This window comes from Schistocerca gregaria, chromosome 2, assembly GCF_023897955.1.
Source record: "Schistocerca gregaria isolate iqSchGreg1 chromosome 2, iqSchGreg1.2, whole genome shotgun sequence".
Taxonomy (NCBI): domain Eukaryota; kingdom Metazoa; phylum Arthropoda; class Insecta; order Orthoptera; family Acrididae; genus Schistocerca; species Schistocerca gregaria.
In genome coordinates this window covers 390,153,396-390,176,270 of record NC_064921.1, presented here as the reverse complement: position 1 = coordinate 390,176,270, position 22,875 = coordinate 390,153,396, and the positions used below count along the sequence as shown (strand labels likewise).

Here is a 22,875-nt window from a genome sequence, read left to right as displayed (position 1 = left end):
ATGTACTGATCCAGGGAATATAATGTGTGGTCTGTTGACAAGAGTGCGCTTGTTATATTGAGTGGCTATTTCCAGGCTTCACATATTCATAGTGTGAACACACCAAAGACGTATGTTAACACTGTGCACAGTTGAGTTCTGCGACAATACAAAAATATATATTTACTTTTTTTGTCATCATGGTAACTGTGTGTGATTTTCAGCAAAATATAATTGCAGACAACAGGCTATGGACCCAGGCAATCATATACATCTATTTTGTGAATTTACTAGGTTCGACTGGAGTTTTTTTGAGTGGACTGTGACGCTTAAATTTTGATGCTCATGTTCAGGGACTGTCATATTTAACTGGTCTTATGTGGAAAACCTCCATTGTTAGTTTTGAACAAGTACTGTATGTTTGATTTATGTTCAAATTTCCACGAAGATGGCTACACTTAAGTTATTGCATCCAGAAATTTGATGGTAAGTTGCAGATTATTTTTCATGTTGAAAAAGTTCTTGATATCATGAAGGAGAAACTGGCACCAAATGAAGCAGATGAGAGTCAAATAGCTTGGGATGGCTTTAATGTTAATGTGATGCTCGTTATACCTTCTGTGATGGAATATGACAAATTGCAATGCATTATGACAAGCGTAAATGCAGCTGAAATGTGCCCCAGATCAAAGACTATCCAAAGACAGTAAACTGAAATTGATGAAATGGCCTCAAAGCAGGCGTTTTTTGATTACAGAATGTTGCCAACAGACAACTGCACAACCCATCAGTCAAGTTTAATCTTTAGGACAAGTGCTAGCTGATACAGGTGAACCTGTTCCAGAAATTAACAAAATGGCTAAAATTTTGGGAAGTCTGCCAGGGAAATTCGGAAATTTTTCATCTGCATGGGGCTCATACTGAAGATCAACAAATATTAGAAAATTTTACTTCAAGATTACTGAAAGAGTAACAGAAACTTTAAAAGTGTGATGAAATGTCAACAGCATTCACAGCAACTAATGTGGGAAAAATAAGTAAGTTCAATTCAAGAATATCAGTTAGTCTAACATGGTCAGTAGAAAAGAAGTTGAATGTTGTTTTGTCACAAATGGGATCACTTTAAATCCAAGTGCAGCATACTTAAAAAAAAAAAAAAAAAAAAAAACTTTAAGACTGGTACTACTAAGCAGCAGACTATCAAAAGAAAAAGCAAATATTTGTACTTTAGGTCATGAAAATATTTTGTTAACTGATAGTGCTGCATCGAAAGATAGGATGTCACACAGAGAGACTCGTTCAACACTTTTGATCCCATTTAGTATGATGACTCTTGTTCAAATTGGAGACAACTCCACTGTTAAGGTAGAAGGCATTGAATCCACTGAATTACTGTGTTTAGTTGGCAGAAAATGGAAACCTTGCACTCTTGGAAAACTCATTTTACATTCCTAAACTAAAGAGAAATGTATTTCAAGTGGGAATTCTGACAAAAAGAGGAATGAAAGTTCTTTCGACAACTAGTGAATGGAAGTTCGCAAATTCAAGTCTAGTTCCAGCAGGAATTAAGATGGACAATCAGTGTTCTCAAATGATGGTTAAACGTCCAGACGAACTAAAATCAAATACTGCTTCCTTGAATTCCCCAATGATCTGGCATAGGAGACTTGGACACGTCCATTTCAAAGGTCTGAAGAATGCGGCTGATTTGAATTTAATTCCTGGTTTAAAAATGAAGATCTTTATTGTGAAACATGTCAGTACGACAGGAGGAATAGAAAATTGTGTCATTCAAATTTTGAGTTTGATCTTCAAATTTAAGTATGTGGATGAGAAAACCCTCTCTTGGAAGTGCACATTTGTTCACAGTTTTCAAGGACGATTGCACTTCATACAGATTGGGTATTTTCTTAAATGTGAACATGATACTTTTCCAGTGTTTTTCCTGTTTCAGAGATGGACTGAACGACAAACAGGAAACAAAATCAAAGTTCTGAGAAATGAATATGGGACTGAATTCATAAATAGGCAATTTGAAGACTATTTCAAGCAAAAAGGAAAAACTCATAAGAAGAGAAGTTTGTACACACCACATCAGAGTGGCCAAACTGAGTGAGGAACCATGTCCATTGCTGAGTATGCATACTACCTTATTGAATACAAGCTTATCGCAAGAATTATGGGCAAGGCAGTAAATTCTGCTGCATACATCTTAAATCATTGACCACGTAAAGCAAAAAATGTTATTACATATTAAAAATGGTTTGGAAAACTCCGCCTTTAACACGAGGGAGTTTAGATCAGCACATATGTACACATTCCTGGTCAATTTACACCAAAATGGGATACTAGATAAATTTCTTTGATCATGGTTGGCAATCATGGGTATAGTGCCAATTATTATCGTGTCTGCAATCCTGATTCAAAGGAAACTATAATCTACTGCAATATCTCTTTCAATGAAGAAGAAACCCATGGCTTAACCGTGGAACAAGAGATATGCTCAATTTCACTGCAAAGATATTAGAGATGAATCTGGAAAGGATGACACTAGTGAACAAGTCAAAGAAAATGAAAAGATGAAGCTGAGAGGCTGATAAATTCTGCAAGCATCTGCTGGTTTTTAAAAACTTGACATTCATGTGAAGCAAAATTCTGAGGGACAAGTGATTGCTTCAAACCTAGACTTTGTGTCCTTAATCAGAGTGCTATTCGTTTGCACAAATATACTGAACACACAAACATTAAATATTGTTATGTACCAGAACATGTTGAGGACAGTGAGTCAAGTCTGCTATGTTTTTTTATGATGGACAGTTGGCAGATCTGTTTACAAAACCGTTAACTAGAGACAAGTTCATACAGGATAGAAAAGCTCTGTCAATTATTTCAAACACAATTGCAATAAAATAAGATCGGGAGTGTTAACAACAGTGAGCTTGTTATACTGAGTGCCTGTTTTCAGTTTTTTTGGTATTAATAATGTGAGCACACAAGAAATGTATGTTCATTCTGTGCAAGCCGTGTTCACTGAAATGACAAAAATATATCTTTCCTCTGTTTTGCAGTTGTGGTTACTGCAGAGTTTGTACCACTCGGTGACTTTCAGCAAAATATAATTACAGACTACATGGTCAAATGCTGTACCACAAGCAAGAGATTTTGGTCCATCTGGTTTCTATGATAAGAGTATTTAGTCCAGTCAAAGAAGGAAAATTAATTCATGTAGTCACAAATTTTTGTACAATGGTAGAAGGGAGGCCCATGAGGAATGTACTAAAAATCCTGTATATGGGGAGGATTGGGGCTGGAGGCTTTAAGCATTTAAAGGTTACTTTTTTATGGTTTTCGTAAAGAGGTGTGTGTGTGTGTGTGTGTGAGAGAGAGAGAGACACTCCTGATGTCTCAAGTGACTGACGACATCATCATCATCATCATCATCATCATCATCATCATCCAAACTAAAACACTAAGGATAGAGACTTGACATCTGGAGGTATGGTAGGTTTTGTTTAAGAAAGGATTTTTCAAAATTGCACCTATAAAGGGGTCAAATAGGTGAAAATTAATTGCTATTAAGGCAGTTTTGAAGGTAGCCCTACAAAAACTGGTATTTGGTTTCTTGATTGGAAATAAAGAAACACACATTTCAGCATTTTTATTAATCCCTGTGGGGGTGAAAAAGTGGGTACAAGTTTTTTAAATATAAATTATTATTATGAACATATAAATAATAATGAGAAAGAAAACTGGCATTCTACTGATCGGAGCGTGGAATGTCAGATCCCTTAATCGGGCAGGTAGGTTAGAAAATTTAAAAAGGGAAATGGATAGGTTAAAGTTAGATATAGTGGGAATTAGTGAAGTTCGGTGGCAGGAGGAACAAGACTTCTGGTCAGGTGACTACAGGAGTAGGTTTAATAATGAATAGGAAAATAGGAATGTGGGTAAGCTACTACAAACAGCATAGTGAACGCATTATTGTGGCCAAGATAGATACGAAGCCCACACCTACTACAGTAGTACAAGTTCATACGCCAACTAGCTCTGCAAATGGCGAAGAAATTGAAGAAATGTATGATGAAATAAATGAAAATTATTCTGGTAGTGAAGGGAGACGAAAATTTGATAGTCATGGGTGACTGGAATTCGAGTGTAGGAAATGGGAGAGAAGGAAACGTAGTAGGTGAATATGGATGGGGCTAAGAAATGAAAGAGGAAGCCGCCTGGTAGAATTTTGCACAGAGCACAACTTAATCACAGCTAACACTTGGTTTCAGAATCATGAAAGGAGGTTGTATACACGGAAGAACCCTGGAGATACTAAGAGGTATCAGATATATTATATAATGGTAAGACAGAGATTTAGGAACCAGGTTTTAAATTGTAAGACATTTCCAGGGGCAGATGTGGACTCTGACCACAATCTATTGGTTAAGAACTGTAGATTAAAACTGAAGAAACTGCAAAAAGGTGGGAATTTAAGGAGATGGGACCTGGATAAACTGAAAGAACCAGAGGTTGTACAGAGTTTCATGGAGAGCATAAGAGAACAATTGACAGAAATGGGGGAAAGAAATACAGTAGAAGAAGAATGGGTAGCTTTGAGGGATGAAGTAGTGAAGGCAGCAGAGGATCAAGTAGGTAAAGAGACGAGGGCTAGTAGAAATCCTTGGGTAACAGAAGAAATATTGAATGTAATTGATGAAAGGAGAAAATATATAAAAAAACAGTAAATGAAGCAGGCAAAAAGGAATACAAACGTCTCAAAAATGAGACCGACAGGAAGTGCAAAATGGCTAAGCAGGGATGGCTAGAGGACAAATGTAAGGATGTAGAGGCTGTAGAGGCTTATCTCACTAGGGGTAAGATAGATACTGCCTACAGGAAAATTAAATAGACCTTTGGAGAAAAGAGAACCACTTGGATGAATATCAAGAGCTCAGATGGAAACCCAGTTCTAAGCAAAGAAGGGAAAGCAGAAAGGTGGAAGAAGTATATAGAGGGTCTATACAAGGGCGATGTACTTCAGGACAATGTTATGGAAATGGAGGAGGATATAGATGAAGATAAATAGGGAGATACGATACTGCGTGAAGAGTTTGACAGAGCAGTGAAAGACCTGAGTCAAAACAAGGCCCCCGGAGTAGACAACATTCCATTGGAACTACTGACGGCCTTGGGAGAGCCAGTCCTGACAAAACTGTACCATCTGGTGAGGAAGATGTATGAAACAGCCGAAATACCCTCAGACTTCAACAAGAATATAATAATTCCAATCCCAAAGAATGTAGGTGTTGACAGATGTGAAAATTATCAAACTATCAGTTTAATAAGCCACAGCTGCAAAATACTAACGCGAATTCTTTACAGACGAATGGAAAAACTAGTAGAAGCCGACCTCAGGGGAAGATCAGTTTGGATTCCGTAGAAATGTTGGAACACGTGAGGCAATACTGACCCTACAACATATCTTAGAAGCTGGATTAAGGAAAGACAAACCTACGATTCTAGCACTTGTAGACTTAGAGAACAATTTTGACAATGTTGACTGGAATACTCTCTTTCAAATTCTGAAGGTGGTAGGGGTAAAGTACAGGGAGCGAAAGGCTATTTACAATTTGTACAGAAACCAGATGGCAGGCATAAGAGTCGAGGGGTATGAAAGGGAAGCAGTGGTTGGGAAAGGAGTGAGACAGGGTTGTAGCCTCTCCCCGATGTTATTCAATCTGTGTATTGAGCAAGCAGTAAAGGAAACAAAAGAAAAATTTGGAGTAGGTATTAAAATCCATGGAGAAGAAATAAAAACTTTGAGGTTCGCCGATGACATTGAAATTCTGTCAGTGACCGCAAAGGACTTGGAAGAGCAGTTGAATGGAATGGACAGTGTCTTGAAAGGAGGATATAAGATGAACATCAACAAAAGCAAAACGAGGATAATGGAATGTAGTCAAATTAAATTGGGTGATGCTGAGGGAATTAGATTAGGAAATGAGACACTTAAAGTAGTAAAGGAGTTTTGCTATTTGGGAAGCAAAATAACTGATGATGGTCGAAGTAGAGGGGATATAAAATGTAGACTGGCAATGGCAAGGAAAGCGTTTCTGAAGAAGAGAAATTTGTTAACATCGAGTATAGATTAAGTGTCAGGAAGTCATTTCTGAAAGTATTTGTATGGAGTGTAGCCATGTATGGAAGTGAAACATGGACGATAAATAGTATGGACAAGAAGAGAATAGAAGCTTTCGAAATGTGGTGCTACAGAAGAATGCTGAATATTAGATGGGTAGATCACATAACTAATGAGGAAGTATTGAATAGGATTGTGGAGAAGAGAAGTTTGTGGCACAACTTGACCAGAAGAAGGGATCGGTTGGTAGGACATGTTCTGAGGCATCAAGGGATCACCAATTTAGTATTGGAGGGCAGCGTGGCGGGTAAAAATCGTAGAGGGAGACCAAGAGATGAATACACTAAGCAGATTCAGAAGGATGTAGGTTGCAGTAGGTACTGGGAGATGAAGAAGCTTGCACAGGATAGAGTAGCATGGAGAGCTGCATCAAACCAGTCTCAGGACTGAAGACAACAACAACAACAACAACAACAACAACAACATAAATAATAATAATAATTATTATTATTATATATGAAATATTAAAGAATTTTTAAAGCTACATCTATGAAAATTGGTATTTGACTTCTTGTTTACAAATTTAAAAAAAAAATCTATGTTTCAGTGTTCCCAGAAATTCAATCCCTAAGGGAGCACTAAAGGGCATAAAATGTTTTATGGAAATACTTCCATATGCAAGCATTTTTAGGTAAATCTATGAAAATTTGTATTTTACTTCTCTTTTAGAAACAAAACAAAAAAAGTATTTCACTGTTTTTTTTAAATTCAGCACATAAGGGGTTGAAATTGGAATGTTTTGTGAAAATATTTCATACTGAAAAAAAATTTTAAAGCAAAATCTTTGAAAATTTGTGTTTGGTTTCTCAGCTGAAATATAAAAATGTGTGTTTCACTGTTTATGGAAATCCAATACCTAAGGGGTGAAATAGAGCCAGACCCATTCATTGACTCATCACATAGCCCAACCTACTAAGGATGTTAGCTTGAAATTGAGAGAGGGTGTAGATCTTATATTGTAGGCTTTATTTGTGGAGGGATAATTTGAAATTTCACTCCTACAGAGGTAAAATATGGAATGAAAGGCTTTTTGAAAACATGTCCCTATTAAGGCAATTTTTAAGCTAGTACTACAAAAATAATTGTTAGGTTTCTCAGTCAGAAATAACACAAAGTGTTTCAGCAGATTAAGAAATTTAACCTCTAAGGAGATAAAATTGTGGATGATAGCTTTTTCAAAAAATAATTATTAGAGAACTACTAAAGTATTTTTAAAGCTACATCAATGAAAACCAGTATCTGACTTCTTGGTAAAAAAAAAAAAAAGTTTCAGTGTTTTTGGAAATTCAACCCCCTAAGGGAGTTAAATTGGGGATGTAAATTTTTATGAAATTATTTCATTAATAAGGTATTTTCAAAGCTACATCTGTGAAAATTTGATTTTGGGATCTACGTTAGAAATAAAAATTGACGTGCTTCACTGGTTTTCATAATTCAGTTGCTACGGAGATGAAAATTTTTTAAAAATGTTTCGTTACATTAAAACACATTTAAAGCAATGAAAATTGATATCCCATTTCTCAATTAGATATAAAGAAATGTGTGTTGGTGAATGCAACTCTATTGAAATATCACCACAAGAATGCAAAAGGCATGTTTAACAAAAACCTTGGATTCAAACTAGCACAATAGCTTTCTGGTCAGAAGTATATTAGGAGAAGACCATCCTTCTGTGGCCTTCATTAGTGTGAAAAGTTTAGAATGTGTTGTAATTTGTAACCAACATAAAAACTCGATTACAGATGAACAAACAAAAATCTGTGTTGACGATATCAGTCTATGTGAGTGAAGCATTGTGTGCTATTCTAGTTTCCAACAAAAAACTTCCAATTCATTTTTTCTCTAGGCCCAATAAAGTTTCCGCACTGCAAGGGATGAAAAATTCTCAGATTATTAAAAACATTGTCTTAATGCTACAAAATTAATGTTAATCTTTTAATGAAGTGGGTTAATAAATATCAAATTTCTGTAACATTTCTAAGTGCAGCTACACCAATGGTGATATTATCAGGGTGAGGGAAGGGGAGGGGAACTTGTGGGGTTGAAGAGCAAGGGCAGGTAGAATGCTGGATTGTGTTCACGCACTTTCCTCCTCCATAAGCGTGCAGACTGTGATTGAGCACGCGATTTTTCACTCTATTCATCCCCAGTACATTACAAGAACCAGCTACATGATTTTTCACAAAGTTATACCAATCCTCCACAGAGCGCCTTATGCTAAAGTACAATGAAGAACTATCAAAAGTGCATCATTTTAATACAATTTGTCACAGTCAAATACCAAATTATGATGCTTGTAGCTACGATCTTTAGACAGTGTGTACCGATTCACAGACTGAGCTGCACTTCAAAGCTGTAGCCTAATTGATATTGTTGTGAGCTACAAAGAGAAAGCTAATATGTTCACATCCACCTATTTTCACCTTTTCCCCCCATATTTTGTGTTCTAAAAGATACTGGGACTTTCTTCTTAATTTAATAGACGTATTACATGCAATAAAAAGTGTTAGTCATTACAAATGATATATTCACTGTAATTCTCGGTGCAAAGGAGGAGGAGGATCTTTGTGTTTAACGTCCCATCGACAACGAGGTCATTAGATACGGAGCGCAAGCTCAGGTGAGGGAAGGAAGCGGAAGGAAATCAGCCGTGCCCCTTCAAAGGAACCATCCCGGCATTTGCCTGAAGAGATTTAGGGAAATCACGGAAAACCTAAATCAGGATGGCCGGAGATGGGATTGAACCGTCGTCCTCCCGAATGCTAGTCCAGTGTGCTAACCACTGCGCCACCTCGCTCGGTCGGTGCAAAGGCTGTAACATTATTCCAGTGACCAGAAATCTTAACACGACTGTCAGTCTATGTCAGAATGTAAACAAGTTACACACTAGAAATTTTTGTTATTATGAAACTTCATGTAAAATATTATATACCTATCTCATGGTTTTATCAACTGCCTCACATTTGCATATTGTTGGTAAATATCTTATTTAATGGTGATGAGCAGCTTCAAAGAAATCTCCTCTTCCATTCAAATGAAATTACGAAACGAATCTCGATCTAGAAATAATGTGATGAACTATGTTACTTCAAAGTAATGGTAGTAAATGCAACATCAGAGTTATGGATATAGAAAGGGAAGCAGTGGTTGGGAAGGGAGTGAGACAGGGTTGTAGCCTCTCCCCGATGTTATTCGATCTGTATATTGAGCAAGCAGTAAAGGAAACAAAAGAAAAATTTGGAGTAAGTATTAAAATCCATGGAGAAGAAATAAAAACTTTTGAGGTTGGCCGATGACACTGTCATTCTGTCAGAGACAGCAAAGTACTTGGAAGAGCAGTTGAACAGAATGGACAGTGTCTTGAAAGGAGTATATAAGATGAACATCAACAAAAGCAAAACGAGGATAATGGAATGTAGTCGAATTAAGTCGGGTGATGCTGAGGGAATTAGATTAGGAAATGTGACACTTAAAGTAGTAAAGGAGTTTTGCTATTTGGGGAGCAAAATAAGTGATGATGGCCGAAGTAGAGAGGATACAAAATGTAGACTGGCAATGGCAAGGAAAGTGTTTCTGAAGAAGAGAAATTTGTTGACATCGAGTATACATTTAAGTGTCAGGAAGTCATTTCTGAAAGTATTTGTATGGAGTGTAGCCATGTATGGAATTGAAACATGGACGATAAATAGTATGGACAAGAAGAGAATAGAAGCTTTCGAAATGTGGTGCTACAGAAGAATGCTGTAGATTAGATGGGTAGATTACATAACTAATGAGGAGGTACTGAATAGAATTGGGGAAAAGAGGAGTTTGTGGCACAACTTGACAAGAAGGAGGGACCAGTTGGTAGGACATGTTCTGAGGCATCAAGGGATCACAAATTTATCGTTGACGGGAGGGCAGCGTGGAGGGTAAAAATCGTAGAGGGAGACCAAGAGATGAATCGACGAAGCAGATTCAGAAGGATGTAGGTTGCAGTAAGTACTGGGAGATGAAGAAGCTTGCACAGGATAGGGTAGCATGGAGAGCTGCATCAAACCAGTCTCAGGACTGAAGACAACAACAGCAACAACAACAACAACATTGTGATCGAACATCATGAATTACCTCGAAGAAAACTGTCTATTGACACAGTCAGCATGGGTTTAGAAAACAGCGTTCCTGTGAAACAAAACTAGCTCTTTATTCACATGAAGGGTTGAATGCTACTGGCAAGAGATTTCAGATCAATTCTGTATTTCTGGAAGGCTTTTGACACTGTTCCACACAAGCGGCTCGTATTGAAATTGCGTGCTTATGGAATATCGTCTCAGTTATGTGACTGGATTTGTCATTTCCTGTCAGAGAGGTCACAGTTCATAGTAACTGACAGAAAGTCATCAAGTAAAACGGAAGTGTTTCCTGGTGTTCCCCAAGGTAGTATTATAGGCCCTTTCCTGTTCCTTATCTATATGAACGATTTGGGAGACAATCTGAGCAGCCGTCTTGAGTTATTTGCAAATGACGCTGTCATTTATCGACTAATAAAGTATCAGAAAATCAAAACAAACTGCAAAACGATTTAGAAAAAATATCTGAATGGTGCGAAATGTGGCAGTTGAGCCTGAATAAAGAAAAGTGTGAGGTCATCCACATGAGTGCTAAAAGGAACTCGTTAAACTTCGGTAACACGATAAATCAGTGTAATCTAAAAGCCGTAAATTCAACTAAATACCTAGGTATTACAATTACAAACAACTTAAATTGGAAGGAACAAATAGAAAATGTTGTGGGGGAAGGCTAACTGAAGACTGTGTTTTATTGGCAGGGCACTTAGAAAAAGTAACAGACCTACTAAGGAGACTGCCTACACTACATTTGTCCATCCTCTTTCAGAATCCTGCTGCGCAGTATGGGATCCTTACCAGATAGGACTGATAGAGTACATCGAAAAAGTTCAAAGAAAGGCAGCATGTTTAGTACTATCGCAAAATATGGGAGAGAGTGTCAAACAAATGATACAGGATTTGGGCTGGAAATCGTTGAAAGAAAGGCGTTTTTCATTGTGACAGAATCTTCTCACAAAATTCCAATCACCAACTTTCTCCTCCAAATACGAAAATATTTTGTTGGCACTGATCTACATAGGGAGGAACAATCACCGCGATAAAATAAGGGAAATTAGAGCTTGTACAGAATATAGGTGTTCATTCTTTCCACGTGCTATACAATATTGGAATAATAGAGAATTGTAATGTGATTTGCAGAGTACCCATGTAGATGTAGATGCACTATGCAGTTGTTCATGTATAAAGACCCCGACAGTAATTTAAATTACCTTACTCACCATACAGATCTACCACACTGACAATTCCATGTTTTGTTTACACACACTGCAGCAATTCTATTCTGCCATAACTGGAGTACACTCTAGCTATATCTTTCAGAAAAATTGTGAGAATCTCACAAGCAAGCCTTTTCTAAGCTCAAATTGTGAAAATATAGGAACTGAAATATGTACGAGTTTCACACACATTCCCGATGACAATCCATGCAATTCCTAAAATTGTGATTTGGGAATAAATGATATTCTCGACATAAGTCTAAAGCATTTTGCATAGCAAACGTTTCTAAATAGGGGATCATCTACAACAACACAGGATTTTTCACCGTAATACAATAAAAATAAATAACTCAAAAATACACACACACACACACACACACACACACACACACACACACACACACAATATATAAGCACACTTTTATGAGAACAGGGTGAGTGGTTGACCATGGCCTTGATGAAGGAACCACATCGGCATTTAGTTTAAACTTTTTAGGAAATAGTTTCATACACTTTTAGCCGAAATTAATATGTGGTGCATGCTGGCACCTATGCGGTGCTGCATAAGGTGTAACTGTTAAGAACACAATTTTCTCACAGCAGGCAGGACTGGAAAGGACAGCACAGAGTCGCTTAAAATTGTACCTAAACACCAGGCACTATTGGGAGGTCATGAAGCTAGTGCAGTGAATATCAAAATGAGAAATTGTTTCTAGCTGTTGAAGTATGCTTCAGTGAAGAATTATTCTGGCCAGTTACCTGTTTATCACATTCCTTTCTTCTCAAAACAGAAACTTCCATTTCCCCTCACTGGATGTGCACACTACTCTACCAGCTGTTGTCAAGTTCAGTGAGCGGAGCCACTACTTCTCCAGCAGGTAGCTCCTCATGAGCCTCTCATTTAACAAAATGTGTATCTGAAGCAGTTTTATTGGTTTAGTATGGGTGTTCTCTAATATGCATAACTTTCTGCGTGTTTGGCCAAAATATTTCCTATCTCAACTGTGGTGTAATTTTCTTACAATCTCAAGTGCATATAATTTCCCCCCTCTCTATAATAATGTATGCTGCATTTGTGTTTCAATGTTATTTGCCATTCTAAAGACAACTTTTATATTACTCTTCCAAAACTTGTTCAATTTTATCATGTGCACTAAGGGTGGACCAAAAGTCAGTGCCTGTTACAACCCATTGAAATTGTGAAGGTATTCTTGCTGAAACAGTAACTGGAGAGAACTATCTGGAAATGTTGACAATGTATGCCATACTGGGACTACAAATAACCTACGATGATTAGAACTAACTTTACTTTGACCATGAAAGAAACCCCACTGCATTGCGCAACAACTGTGTGAAACTACATTGATGTAATTGATAAGAAAGTTATTGGATGGCAAGTGGCAACAGGAATTTCACCCAGACCTCCTAACTTTACACCAATGGATTTCTTATCTTGGGGTTACGTTGAAGTGTATGCTACAAAACCACTTGAAAAAAGCTATTTACAATGCTTCTGAAGCCATTGATTCTAATAAGCAACAGCATAAACAAGTATGCTTAAGCATCTCCAGTCATCTGACAAAATGTATCAACAAAGATGGAAAACAACTCAAGAAAGAATGTTTTAAGCAAACCTGCAGGTTAATAAAGAGTCCAATTACTTCAGAATTGGAATTTTTTGCTTTGTATTCAATTAGGCTACAATAGGTAGTGAATTTTGGCCTGCCCTGTTTATTTCATGGCGGAAAACTTTACTTTTTTCTGCTGGTCCACAATATGAAAAGTGTTGTGCTGTTTTATTATTGTGTTATAGAGTCAAGTACTTTCAGAACATGTTCATATATATGTAAATGAGTCCATTATCAGTGGTGTTCTGCTGGGTGGTTGTTTCTATTTTATGCACAATATATCAATGACTGATCCAGATGTCTTCTTCACATGCTGCAAGTTTTGCTGTTGTGTGTTCTTGCAGCATGAAATCCTGGCAATGCCAACACAGACCAGCAAAACTCGCAACATCTGCAGAAGACACTTTGATCACTCACAAACACTATGCTTAAAATGGAAACAATAACTCAGTAGAGCACCTGAGAAAACCTGAGAGATACAATAAGTCTTTTACAGGCAACAAATCACAGTTTGGAGAATAAGTTAAGAAAATGAGTAACTTGCATCCTAAAGTTTATCTAAGAACAGAAATTGAGACATGAACAAATAAATTTTCTTCATTTCACTATGTGCAATAAAAACTGCTAGCAATGAATGCCACACCACAAAAGCAGTTCTTCTTTTGAAGCAAACCAGTCAACAAGCCATTTTCATACGAATTGAAGTGTTGTTCAGTGAGAGTATGTCCCAGTGATGTAAACAGATGATAATTGGATGGAGCCAAGTCTGGAGAATAAGCCGCATGCCCTGGTATTTTCAACTGAATGCCTCAATTGTTTCCCTGAACCATTTTGCTACGTATGATGGAACATTATCATGGAGCAATATGACTGTGTTGTCTTCTTTCATATTCCAGCTATTTTTCAGATAATAATCAATTTAAATCGAACATTTGCTGCTCGTAGCGATTAGTGTTAACAGTTTCACCAAGCTATAGCAGCTGATAATAGATGACACTTTTCTGATCCCACCAAACACAGAGCATTGTCTTCTTTCCAAAGCAATTTGGTCTTGCAGTGGATGTCAATGGGTTGCCTAGATTCACCCACAATTTATGTCGCTTAGGATTCTCAAAATATATTCATTTTTCATCATCACTCACTAATCGATGGAGACATGACTTTCTTCTGTACCTGGCGAGTAGCATATCACAAGTGGTCTTTTGAACTGCTTGCTGGCTTTCATTCAGTTCATGTGGAACCCATTTTCCACTTTCTGCGCCTTTCCCATATCTTTCAACTGAAGAGAAACAGCTTTCTGCATCACATTCAACTGTTCTGCGAGTTTCTGTTCAGTCTGAGTATCATATTCATCCAATAATGCCTGCAATTCGTTTTCTTCAAACTTTTTCTGTGGTTTCCTGCACTCCTCATTTCTCATGTCAAGATCACCACTTTTGAATTTTTTGAACCACTTGAAACACTCTTTTGACAAGAGTATGCTCGCCAAAAGCTTCAACAAGCATTCAATGCGACTCTCCAGCAGTTTTCTTCATATGATAACAGAAAACCAATGCTGTCAGCAAATCATAGTTCATAGCTACAAAACTCGACATGTTTGTGTGTTTGAAACAGATACCAACGTATGGAACTAGGCTTACTGCGTGTTGACATTCGTCATCAGCCATTACATGATGCAGATGGCACTGCAGTCGCAGTCTCATGGGCCCTACACTAAAGGAAAATTCCAGTTTCATACTTCTACATCTGGAATATATACATATTTCTCCTTGGGCATCCATAGGTTGGTTTATCTCCCACAAGAGCAATCACATAACGAAAGAACTCATTCTGTCACATTACCCATAATACTGAGCATGACTGGAAAATAGTCTACTCCACAAATAACAAAATCATGAAAGGTCATGGACTCCAGAACCTTAGAAACGAGAACTTTGCCACCATGAAATACATGTGTAGAACATCTGATAAAGTTAAAAATACATTTTTAAAGAATGCCTTTATCGCGATACAAAACCTATACCACAGGTGAGTAGGAAAGTCACTACACAACATAGAGAATATTGTTTTTGATGCATGTTTTGTAAAATAGAAACATGACATTTGCTCCACTCAAGAACAGTTAACATGTCTGCACTGAAAGGCGAAAGATAAGCAGAGAATTTAGAAAAAAATGGACATTTAAATTTGTACACTGAATGAATCTGATACTCTGCTACACAGGTAGAAAAAATTCTCCATTGACACCTATTTCAACTGCTGCAATCCACTTTTCACCAGATGCTCATTGTGCTAGCTCCCAAATATCTATCTAGTACCTGGCGTTTACGTTCAGTATTTGATCTCTGTCCTTTCCAGTCCAGCATGTTATGAAGAAATTGTGCTCTTAATCTAACTCAATCTAAATGCCAGCATGCAACTCTTGCTCATTTCTACTAATGAACATAATATGCACCTAATTAATTTTCTTCCATTATTTCATTATTTTTATACTTTATTGTTACTCCTCTCTAATAATTTACCTTTATAATATGGTGATCATCCTCCACAGACCACCACCACCACCAACCTGCCTATAAACCACTCCCCCCACCATTTCTCTACAAATATTCCGATTTCAAAATTGCTTGTGTAACATTTTATGTTACTCTACTGAATGTGACTATAAAATCTGTAAAAGTTCCTGTTTCTTTCACACATGAATACACATGTGAATAGACAAAGATTGCACTCCACCTGTATTACCTCAATTTGGACCCACTGCTGCTTAGACACTTACACTAACAATGCAACAGATACCTTACATCACTGCAGGCAACATGTGTGTTTAAATACTTTTTTTTTTAACATTACAGAAATAGTTAAATAGCAGATTTTATAGATGATCTTTTCGTCTCCACTTTTTTACTTACAGAACAGTCTGACAATGGTCACTGGCTGGACAAAACCATTAACTGTATTTTGTAACGTTTTTGTGACAACAAAAGGAAAGAAGATAAACCATAATAGTATCTGAGTTATGGCCTACATAATTTAGGGATAATATAAAAAAACCTAAAACTGGCTTACCAGACAGAGATTTTATCACTATTTCACCCAAAAGAAATAAAGTGGAAATCAGCATGATATGTAAGTGTTAATATTGAGGAAAAACTATACTTCTTACACTGTAAGAAAGTTTTTGACAGCTGGCTGCTGCCAGCTTTTAACTGTGAAGCACGAAGTCCGATGGTAGATCTGGATCTCTGTGACTGAATAGAATAGTCATCTACAGAGTTGGTACAACACTGCATTACTGACATATATAACAGCAAAATTACATTGCACGATTGGTTGTGCTAGATGTGTGAAACAGTCGTACTGAGCCCATTTCAACTACTGAGCTCTTCTTTCATTGAATGGACTATAAATGACACTAAAGTGAACACACACTGTACCTTGTCTGTCATACTAATGGTATCTATTTATGCCACAATTAAGCACAGTGACCATGTTAGTCAGTATCAGAATGTTCACCTCCACCGGAAGTATATTGGCAACTTGTCAGTTTCACAAAGCCACCACAGCAATGATACTTTAGTTTCTGCAGTAGATGCTATAGGTTGCTGAAGGCTTTTCCCCTCCCTCCCACTAAAAGCACTGCACTTTCTGAGGCTGTCGTTCAATTTCGGACAGGAAACATTGACTTACAAGGCCATAAAATTTTAGAGTTCTGTTGCTGTCACTAAGTTCCAGATCACCTGCTTCGGGAACTTCACACATCATAGAGTGATTTGCCTCCCGAGATTAGAAATTAGCTACAATATGTTGCCTGCTTGCCATTCTCTCACTAGCAAGTTACAATATGCTATTCATCTCCCCACTTGTGTTCCCATCACACATGTCAGGAGCTGTTAACATGCTATGAAAAACATATGAAGAAACAGCATTTGTCCCTATTCTGCACTTTTCCAGTATTGTAGAATGTTGAATTATTCATTCACTTTCCTAACAAGTTTGTGGTAAATCTCTAATACATAACAAAACCCAACGCTCACTCATAAGGTAAAACAAATATTTAAACCTAAATAGATTATGCATCATAATGATTTCGTTTTCAAATTTCTTCAAATATCATTTGCAGATAATAGGCAAATATTAGTTGATGTCAACTTCAAAGACTTGTGATGATGATGTTCAGTTTGTGGGGCACTCAAATGTGCGGCAATTAGTGCCCCTACCAAGTCCTAATGCTCTCACAGTCCAATTTTTACATAGTCCAATCTAGCCACTGTCACAAATGATGATGATGAAATGATGAGGCCAACACAAATACCCAGTCCCCAGGAAGAGAAAATCAATACCTGGCTGAGAATCAAACATGGGTCTTTGTGATCCAGAGACAAAAAAGGCTAGCCACTAGACCACAAGCTGCGGACCTTCAAAGACTTGTGTTGGAAGTTGTTACTTATTTCTATGAATTTCAAATGTGTTGGATTTGTTTTTAATTTACATGAATTTTAACTTCTTGCTTAGTTCAGTACAGCCCCCTCCCCATTTTTTCTTTCATGTTCCTCTTGACTGTTCTAATATTTTGAGAAACTGTATAAGTGACGAAGATCTGCACATCAAAACTTGTTATATACAGTGTGTAGTTTGCACAATCAACACGAGTAACAAGTTAGAATCACTATACATAGAAGAAATACAAACAAAGGACACATGAGTACATTATTATTACCATCAACTCTACATTTATAATAGTCAGTTGTATCTTATATTTACCTGGTAAAAACATCAAATTCAAAATTTGATATATAGTCATTACACGTTAGGTCTATGGTTGACTTTAAAGCCATGGCTTCGAGTCCAGAGCTGATGGGGTGAACTTCATTTAAAACTTGTCTAAATACTTTCCATGGTACAAGAGTGCTGAAAAAATGTAAATTACAAAATTGTGAGACCATGTCATTAGAATATTTAAGTGCAATAAACATAGAAAATAGTGTTTACATAAAGTTTCAAATACCAAACAACATAAAATACTAAAGATAAGTGAAATTCGCTATTTCTTTTTGTCAGGAGAAAACTGAACAACATTTGATTAGATTTGATTTTAATTTTTTACATTTTAGGTTATTGTCCGCCAAGAATACCTTCACAATCAATGAATGAATGTGGCAATGTATTACATTTTAGAAATATGTTAACAGTTGGTAAAACTACGGCTGCCTCAAAAAAAGTCTCCAGTTATATTCTTAATGGTACATCAATAAGCCACCAGACAATGTATTCTACTCCATCACAAGTGGTTTCTCCTGCCTTTCAGCAAGAGAGGGATAGTATTAGCCAACCTCCCCCCCCCCCCCCCAATTTAGTTGTATCGCAGATATTACTCTGTAGTGCAACCCCCCAAAGGTCTAGATTATTTTGGAAGTTGGCAATTTTTGAGCTGGCAAACTCAATTAATGTGCATGAGAAATGAAGGTGGCAGTAACAAACTGCTTTGTAGAATAACCAAATGTCAACATTCACGCCATACTTAATGCACTTTTCATTATAAAAACTGAAACAGCAACATAAGTTCAGAAAAGCTGTATTAATTAACAAACCACCTATGAGTATTTTGGTGCATACACAAATTATGAAAAATGCATGGGTGGGCCACTATATAAATCTTACATTCACATTTAGAGTAGAATACAGTCCATGAGATGCTAGAAGCATTGGAGCACATGTGGTCCATCACCATGCTTCCATAGTCCAACTCTGAAATACACAAAACTATGTATTGTAGCTCGGCAGTATTTTCGGAGCACTTGCTAGCCAAGGTATGGGGTTACATTCGTTCCAACACACAGTATGTAGAATTGGATGACAATTTTTTTCCAAGATTAGGTTTTGATGCTTAGTGACTATACTGCTTCAAAAGTGACATATCTCTTGTATATGGCTCACATCATCTGACTACAAATAAGCCAACTGAGACCTTGTTAATGGCCTGCTTTCAGCACAAATCCATTATTCTCATTTTAACTACTTTCTCTTCCTCATAAGCAATCAATTGTGGCCTATTTATTACAGGTGTGAGGGCGTCAAGCTCTTTCAAAACATGTCAAAATAAATCATCCATCTTTCCAGCAACTCATATAAAATCCCATAACAAGACTTACATGTGATTAATTTCACCAGCCTGCCCACCCAATGTAATATGCTAAACCTAAATTAGTGTTTCACTCAAAAATACTACAAATATATTGCCTGTTTACATCAGTTATGTCCATCTGGGCAAGGTAGTGGCTTAACGAACAGTGCCCAAGAAACTGGATGTATATTACCTCTACATAGAATGAAATGAATTTTCTTTAAATATCCATAAACTAAACTATGATGATTCAGACTTTAGTAGTTGGTTGTCACCTAGGCCAACATGGAAAATTCAACTAGGATATTTCATGAGCAACTAAATATCAACTATAGAATTAATTTTTGACTCTGCAGCGGAGAGTGAGCCAATATGAAAATTTCCTGGCAGAACAAAACTGGGTGTCAGACCGGGACTCAAACCCGCGACCCTTGCCTTTCACAAGCAAGTACTCTACCCGATGACCTAACCAAGCACAACATACAGCCCGTCCCCACATATTTACTTCCGCCACTACTCCATCTCCTACCTCCCAAATTTCACAGAAGTTCTACTGTCTAACATATGGGGTTAGTGCTCCTGGAAGAAAGGATATTGCAGAGAGGTGGCTCAGCCACAGCATGCGAGACTGTTTCCATAATGAACTTTTTATTATGCGGTGGTGTGTATGTTGATAAACTTCCTGGCAGATTTAAACTGTGTCCTGCATAGGGAACTCAACTCAGAGTGCCAGTCCGTGGGTTACACAGAACTTCCTGTTTGGAAAGTAGGACATGAGGTACTGCCTGAAGTAAAGCTGTGAAGATGGGTTGAGGGTTATGCTTGGGTAGCTCTGTTGATAGAGCACTTGCATACGAAAAGCATAAGTTCCAATCAAGTAAATAGCTTTAATCTGACACAAATATCATATGCATCATCTGCTGAATAAATGTTATACTTTTGTATATTTAGATGTATGCATTTTTCACCAGTAGGGGTGTACGATTAGCAGCTGGATGTGAATGAAATGCAGCAAATTTCGTGTGTGCAGCTGCATTCATTTTTTCAGAGAGGAAACAATAAAATTGTAAGATCTTACAAACCATCATACTTCCAATGCCTTGTGTTTACATATGTGGCATGAATTCTTCACTACATTGAAACTGTTGTGCAATACAAGTTCTTAAAAACTGACACTAATTAGTCCAATATGTGGAACAACTATTAAGCATGCATGATATAAACCCCAGAAAGATAACACACACACACACACACACAAAACCTATAAAGTAATTGGGAAACTCACTACAGGCTAACAATATTATAAATGATATTCAAAGGAAAGGAAAGGAAAGTAACTGGCTGGGTGACAGAGAATGAAAACATTTAATAAAGAACGACTGCTGTACCTGTTACCAAAATTATTTTTCCAGAATTCTGCTGCATCGCTTTTAGTGATTCTAAATTGGTCACCAGCAAATGTTCCATTAGGGAATATTGCTTTGAGTTCACTTAACATATGACTAAAAACCAAACTAAGTTTCGTAAGGTTACGTCTATAGTGAGAATTCTCGTCAAACATCTTCTCTTTGCCTTCCTTAAAAAGTTTAATTGCTTGCTTGCATTTCCTCATCAAGTTCACTATAAATACGTTAAAATGTTCATTGCTGTGAAGAACCATCATCTTATCTTCATACTTCGAATAAATTAGCCTTAAGCGTTGATAAGTGTCAGGAAGAATATCTAAAATAAATGGTGGAGAGTTTTTCAAATTCATTTTTTGATGTTGACACAGCTTCACGACTTTATCCATTAACTTCCATGTTTTGTCCAGCGTCCTTTTATCGGTGGCGAGCTTCGGAGGTGTCACTGCATCTGAGAACGCACCGTGAAGTTTTGAGAAGATCGATGTTATGTGTACTGTTCTATTCCTATTATTTGCCGCCATGATGACGTTTCTTCACACGCACCACACAATTTTCGCACTAATACGGACTTCCTTTACGAAGCTCTTCTTCGATATTACTTCCAAACTCTCCACGGTTTTCCACTGAACGACACTCCACCCGTCACCCAGCGAAACCGCTTCTTCACACAGTAAACGATGTGACACTTCATCCCACGCACTGCTCGTAAAGCTTCATAGACGAATCATATATGTTGCTAAATACTGAATTAAACTGACAAGGACAGAGGAAACACGCCATTTTCTACTACCGATATCAATTTGTGAATGAACTACATTTGTTGCCATCTATAGGGCAACACCGAAACTGGTTGTGGCGGGTGATATGAATTGATCATACGCATACTCTTATTCCTGACTCAAAGAAATGGAATACGACTATAAGAAAGGTAATACTGTATAGTATAAACTAGAAAGGGCATATGCTACTAACTTTTTAATCATTTTTTAGTTCCGGCTAAATGAAAAGAGAAAGGCAACAAAGGATAAGTAAAATATTTAGTTGATCTGTACTTAGTTCATTTTGAATTTTAGTAGACCACGTCAGTTTAACACAAGCAAGAAATCAGTCTACTACTACATGTTTTCGTTAGGCAGCTGGAGCGACACTAGCGCTCCAAATGGTGAGAAAGCTGTCACTTGCGCCATAAGGATAATGTTTGTATTTTATCACTTTTCTACACGATTTACGAAATATCTACTTTACTTCTTTTGCCTCCAAAATTTTGTGTAATATAGAAGAGAAAGATTCTTCTAAAACAAGCGCAGATAGCGCAAATACTCATGAACGCAGTGATAAGCTACAATGTGTCTGTGAAAAAATACATGTCACTTAGGATAAGTCTTCGATATGTCAGACGGTGGTTACTCTATGGTCACGCCACAGACTCTTGATGGAAAGATATAGATACACAAACAGAAACACACATGGAAATGTACATACTATTTATGAAGACAAAGAACTTTGTGCATACACCTATACAATCAAATATACATAAATGGGTGGCCTTAATGGAGATTTGTTCCTTGTGTTAAACGTGTTATCCTAATCGCTTCACATAATGTGCAGTATAGTATGCTTCCATACTTGGATACCAACAACGGCAGTATTTACAGAAGAGTGGTATATTGTGTGATCTGTTAAAGACATTTGCTTGTGCAAATCTTAATTTTCTTTTCAGTAAATTAGAATATTAGCATGTAACAGGAGATACTGTAAAATGATTCAGATCATATGTCTCTGACAGACAACGAAAAGTTCAACAGGAAAGAATATTGTCTTAAGCTATCAATCATCACCCAAATGAGAACTAATTTCTTATGGTGTGCCTAAGGTTTTACCTATGTACCTTCACTTTTCCTTTTACCAGTTAACTAACTTTCTTAAATGACACAAATATTGCAATAAATTACAAATCAAATATGATCTTTAAAAATGAAAAATCTTGATAAACATTAATAAATACAGGGTGTTTCAAAAATGACTGGTATATTTGAAACGGCAATAAAAGCTAAACGAGCAGCGACAGAAATACACCGTTTGTTGCAATATGCTTGGGACAACAGTACATTTTCAGGCGGACAAACTTTCGACGTTACAGTAGTTACAATTTTCAACAACAGATGGCGCTGCGGTCTGGGAAACTCTATAGTACGATATTTTCCACATATCCACCATGTGTAGCA

At 37.1% G+C, this 22,875-nt stretch overlaps 1 protein-coding gene across 9 annotated transcripts in view; it reads right to left on the bottom strand.

The window, feature by feature from the left end:
• LOC126321333 (E3 ubiquitin-protein ligase CBL) overlaps window positions 1-22,014 on the bottom strand; it is a 186,288-nt gene extending 164,274 nt beyond the window's left edge. For 3 of the 9 annotated variants that reach the window (XM_049994172.1, XM_049994176.1, XM_049994180.1), the window contains exons 1-2: window positions 20,633-21,798; window positions 17,885-18,031 (exon numbers count right to left, since the gene is read on the bottom strand). In XM_049994172.1, coding sequence (XP_049850129.1) covers window positions 17,885-18,031; window positions 20,633-21,171 — 686 coding nt within the window. In that variant the 5' untranslated portion in view covers window positions 21,172-21,798. Of the gene's footprint in view, window positions 1-17,884; window positions 18,032-20,632 lie in introns of all 9 variants that reach the window. The other 6 variants (XM_049994179.1, XM_049994178.1, XM_049994177.1 and 3 more) reach the window with 5 other exon arrangements.
• Between the last annotated feature and the right edge of the window lie 861 nt (window positions 22,015-22,875).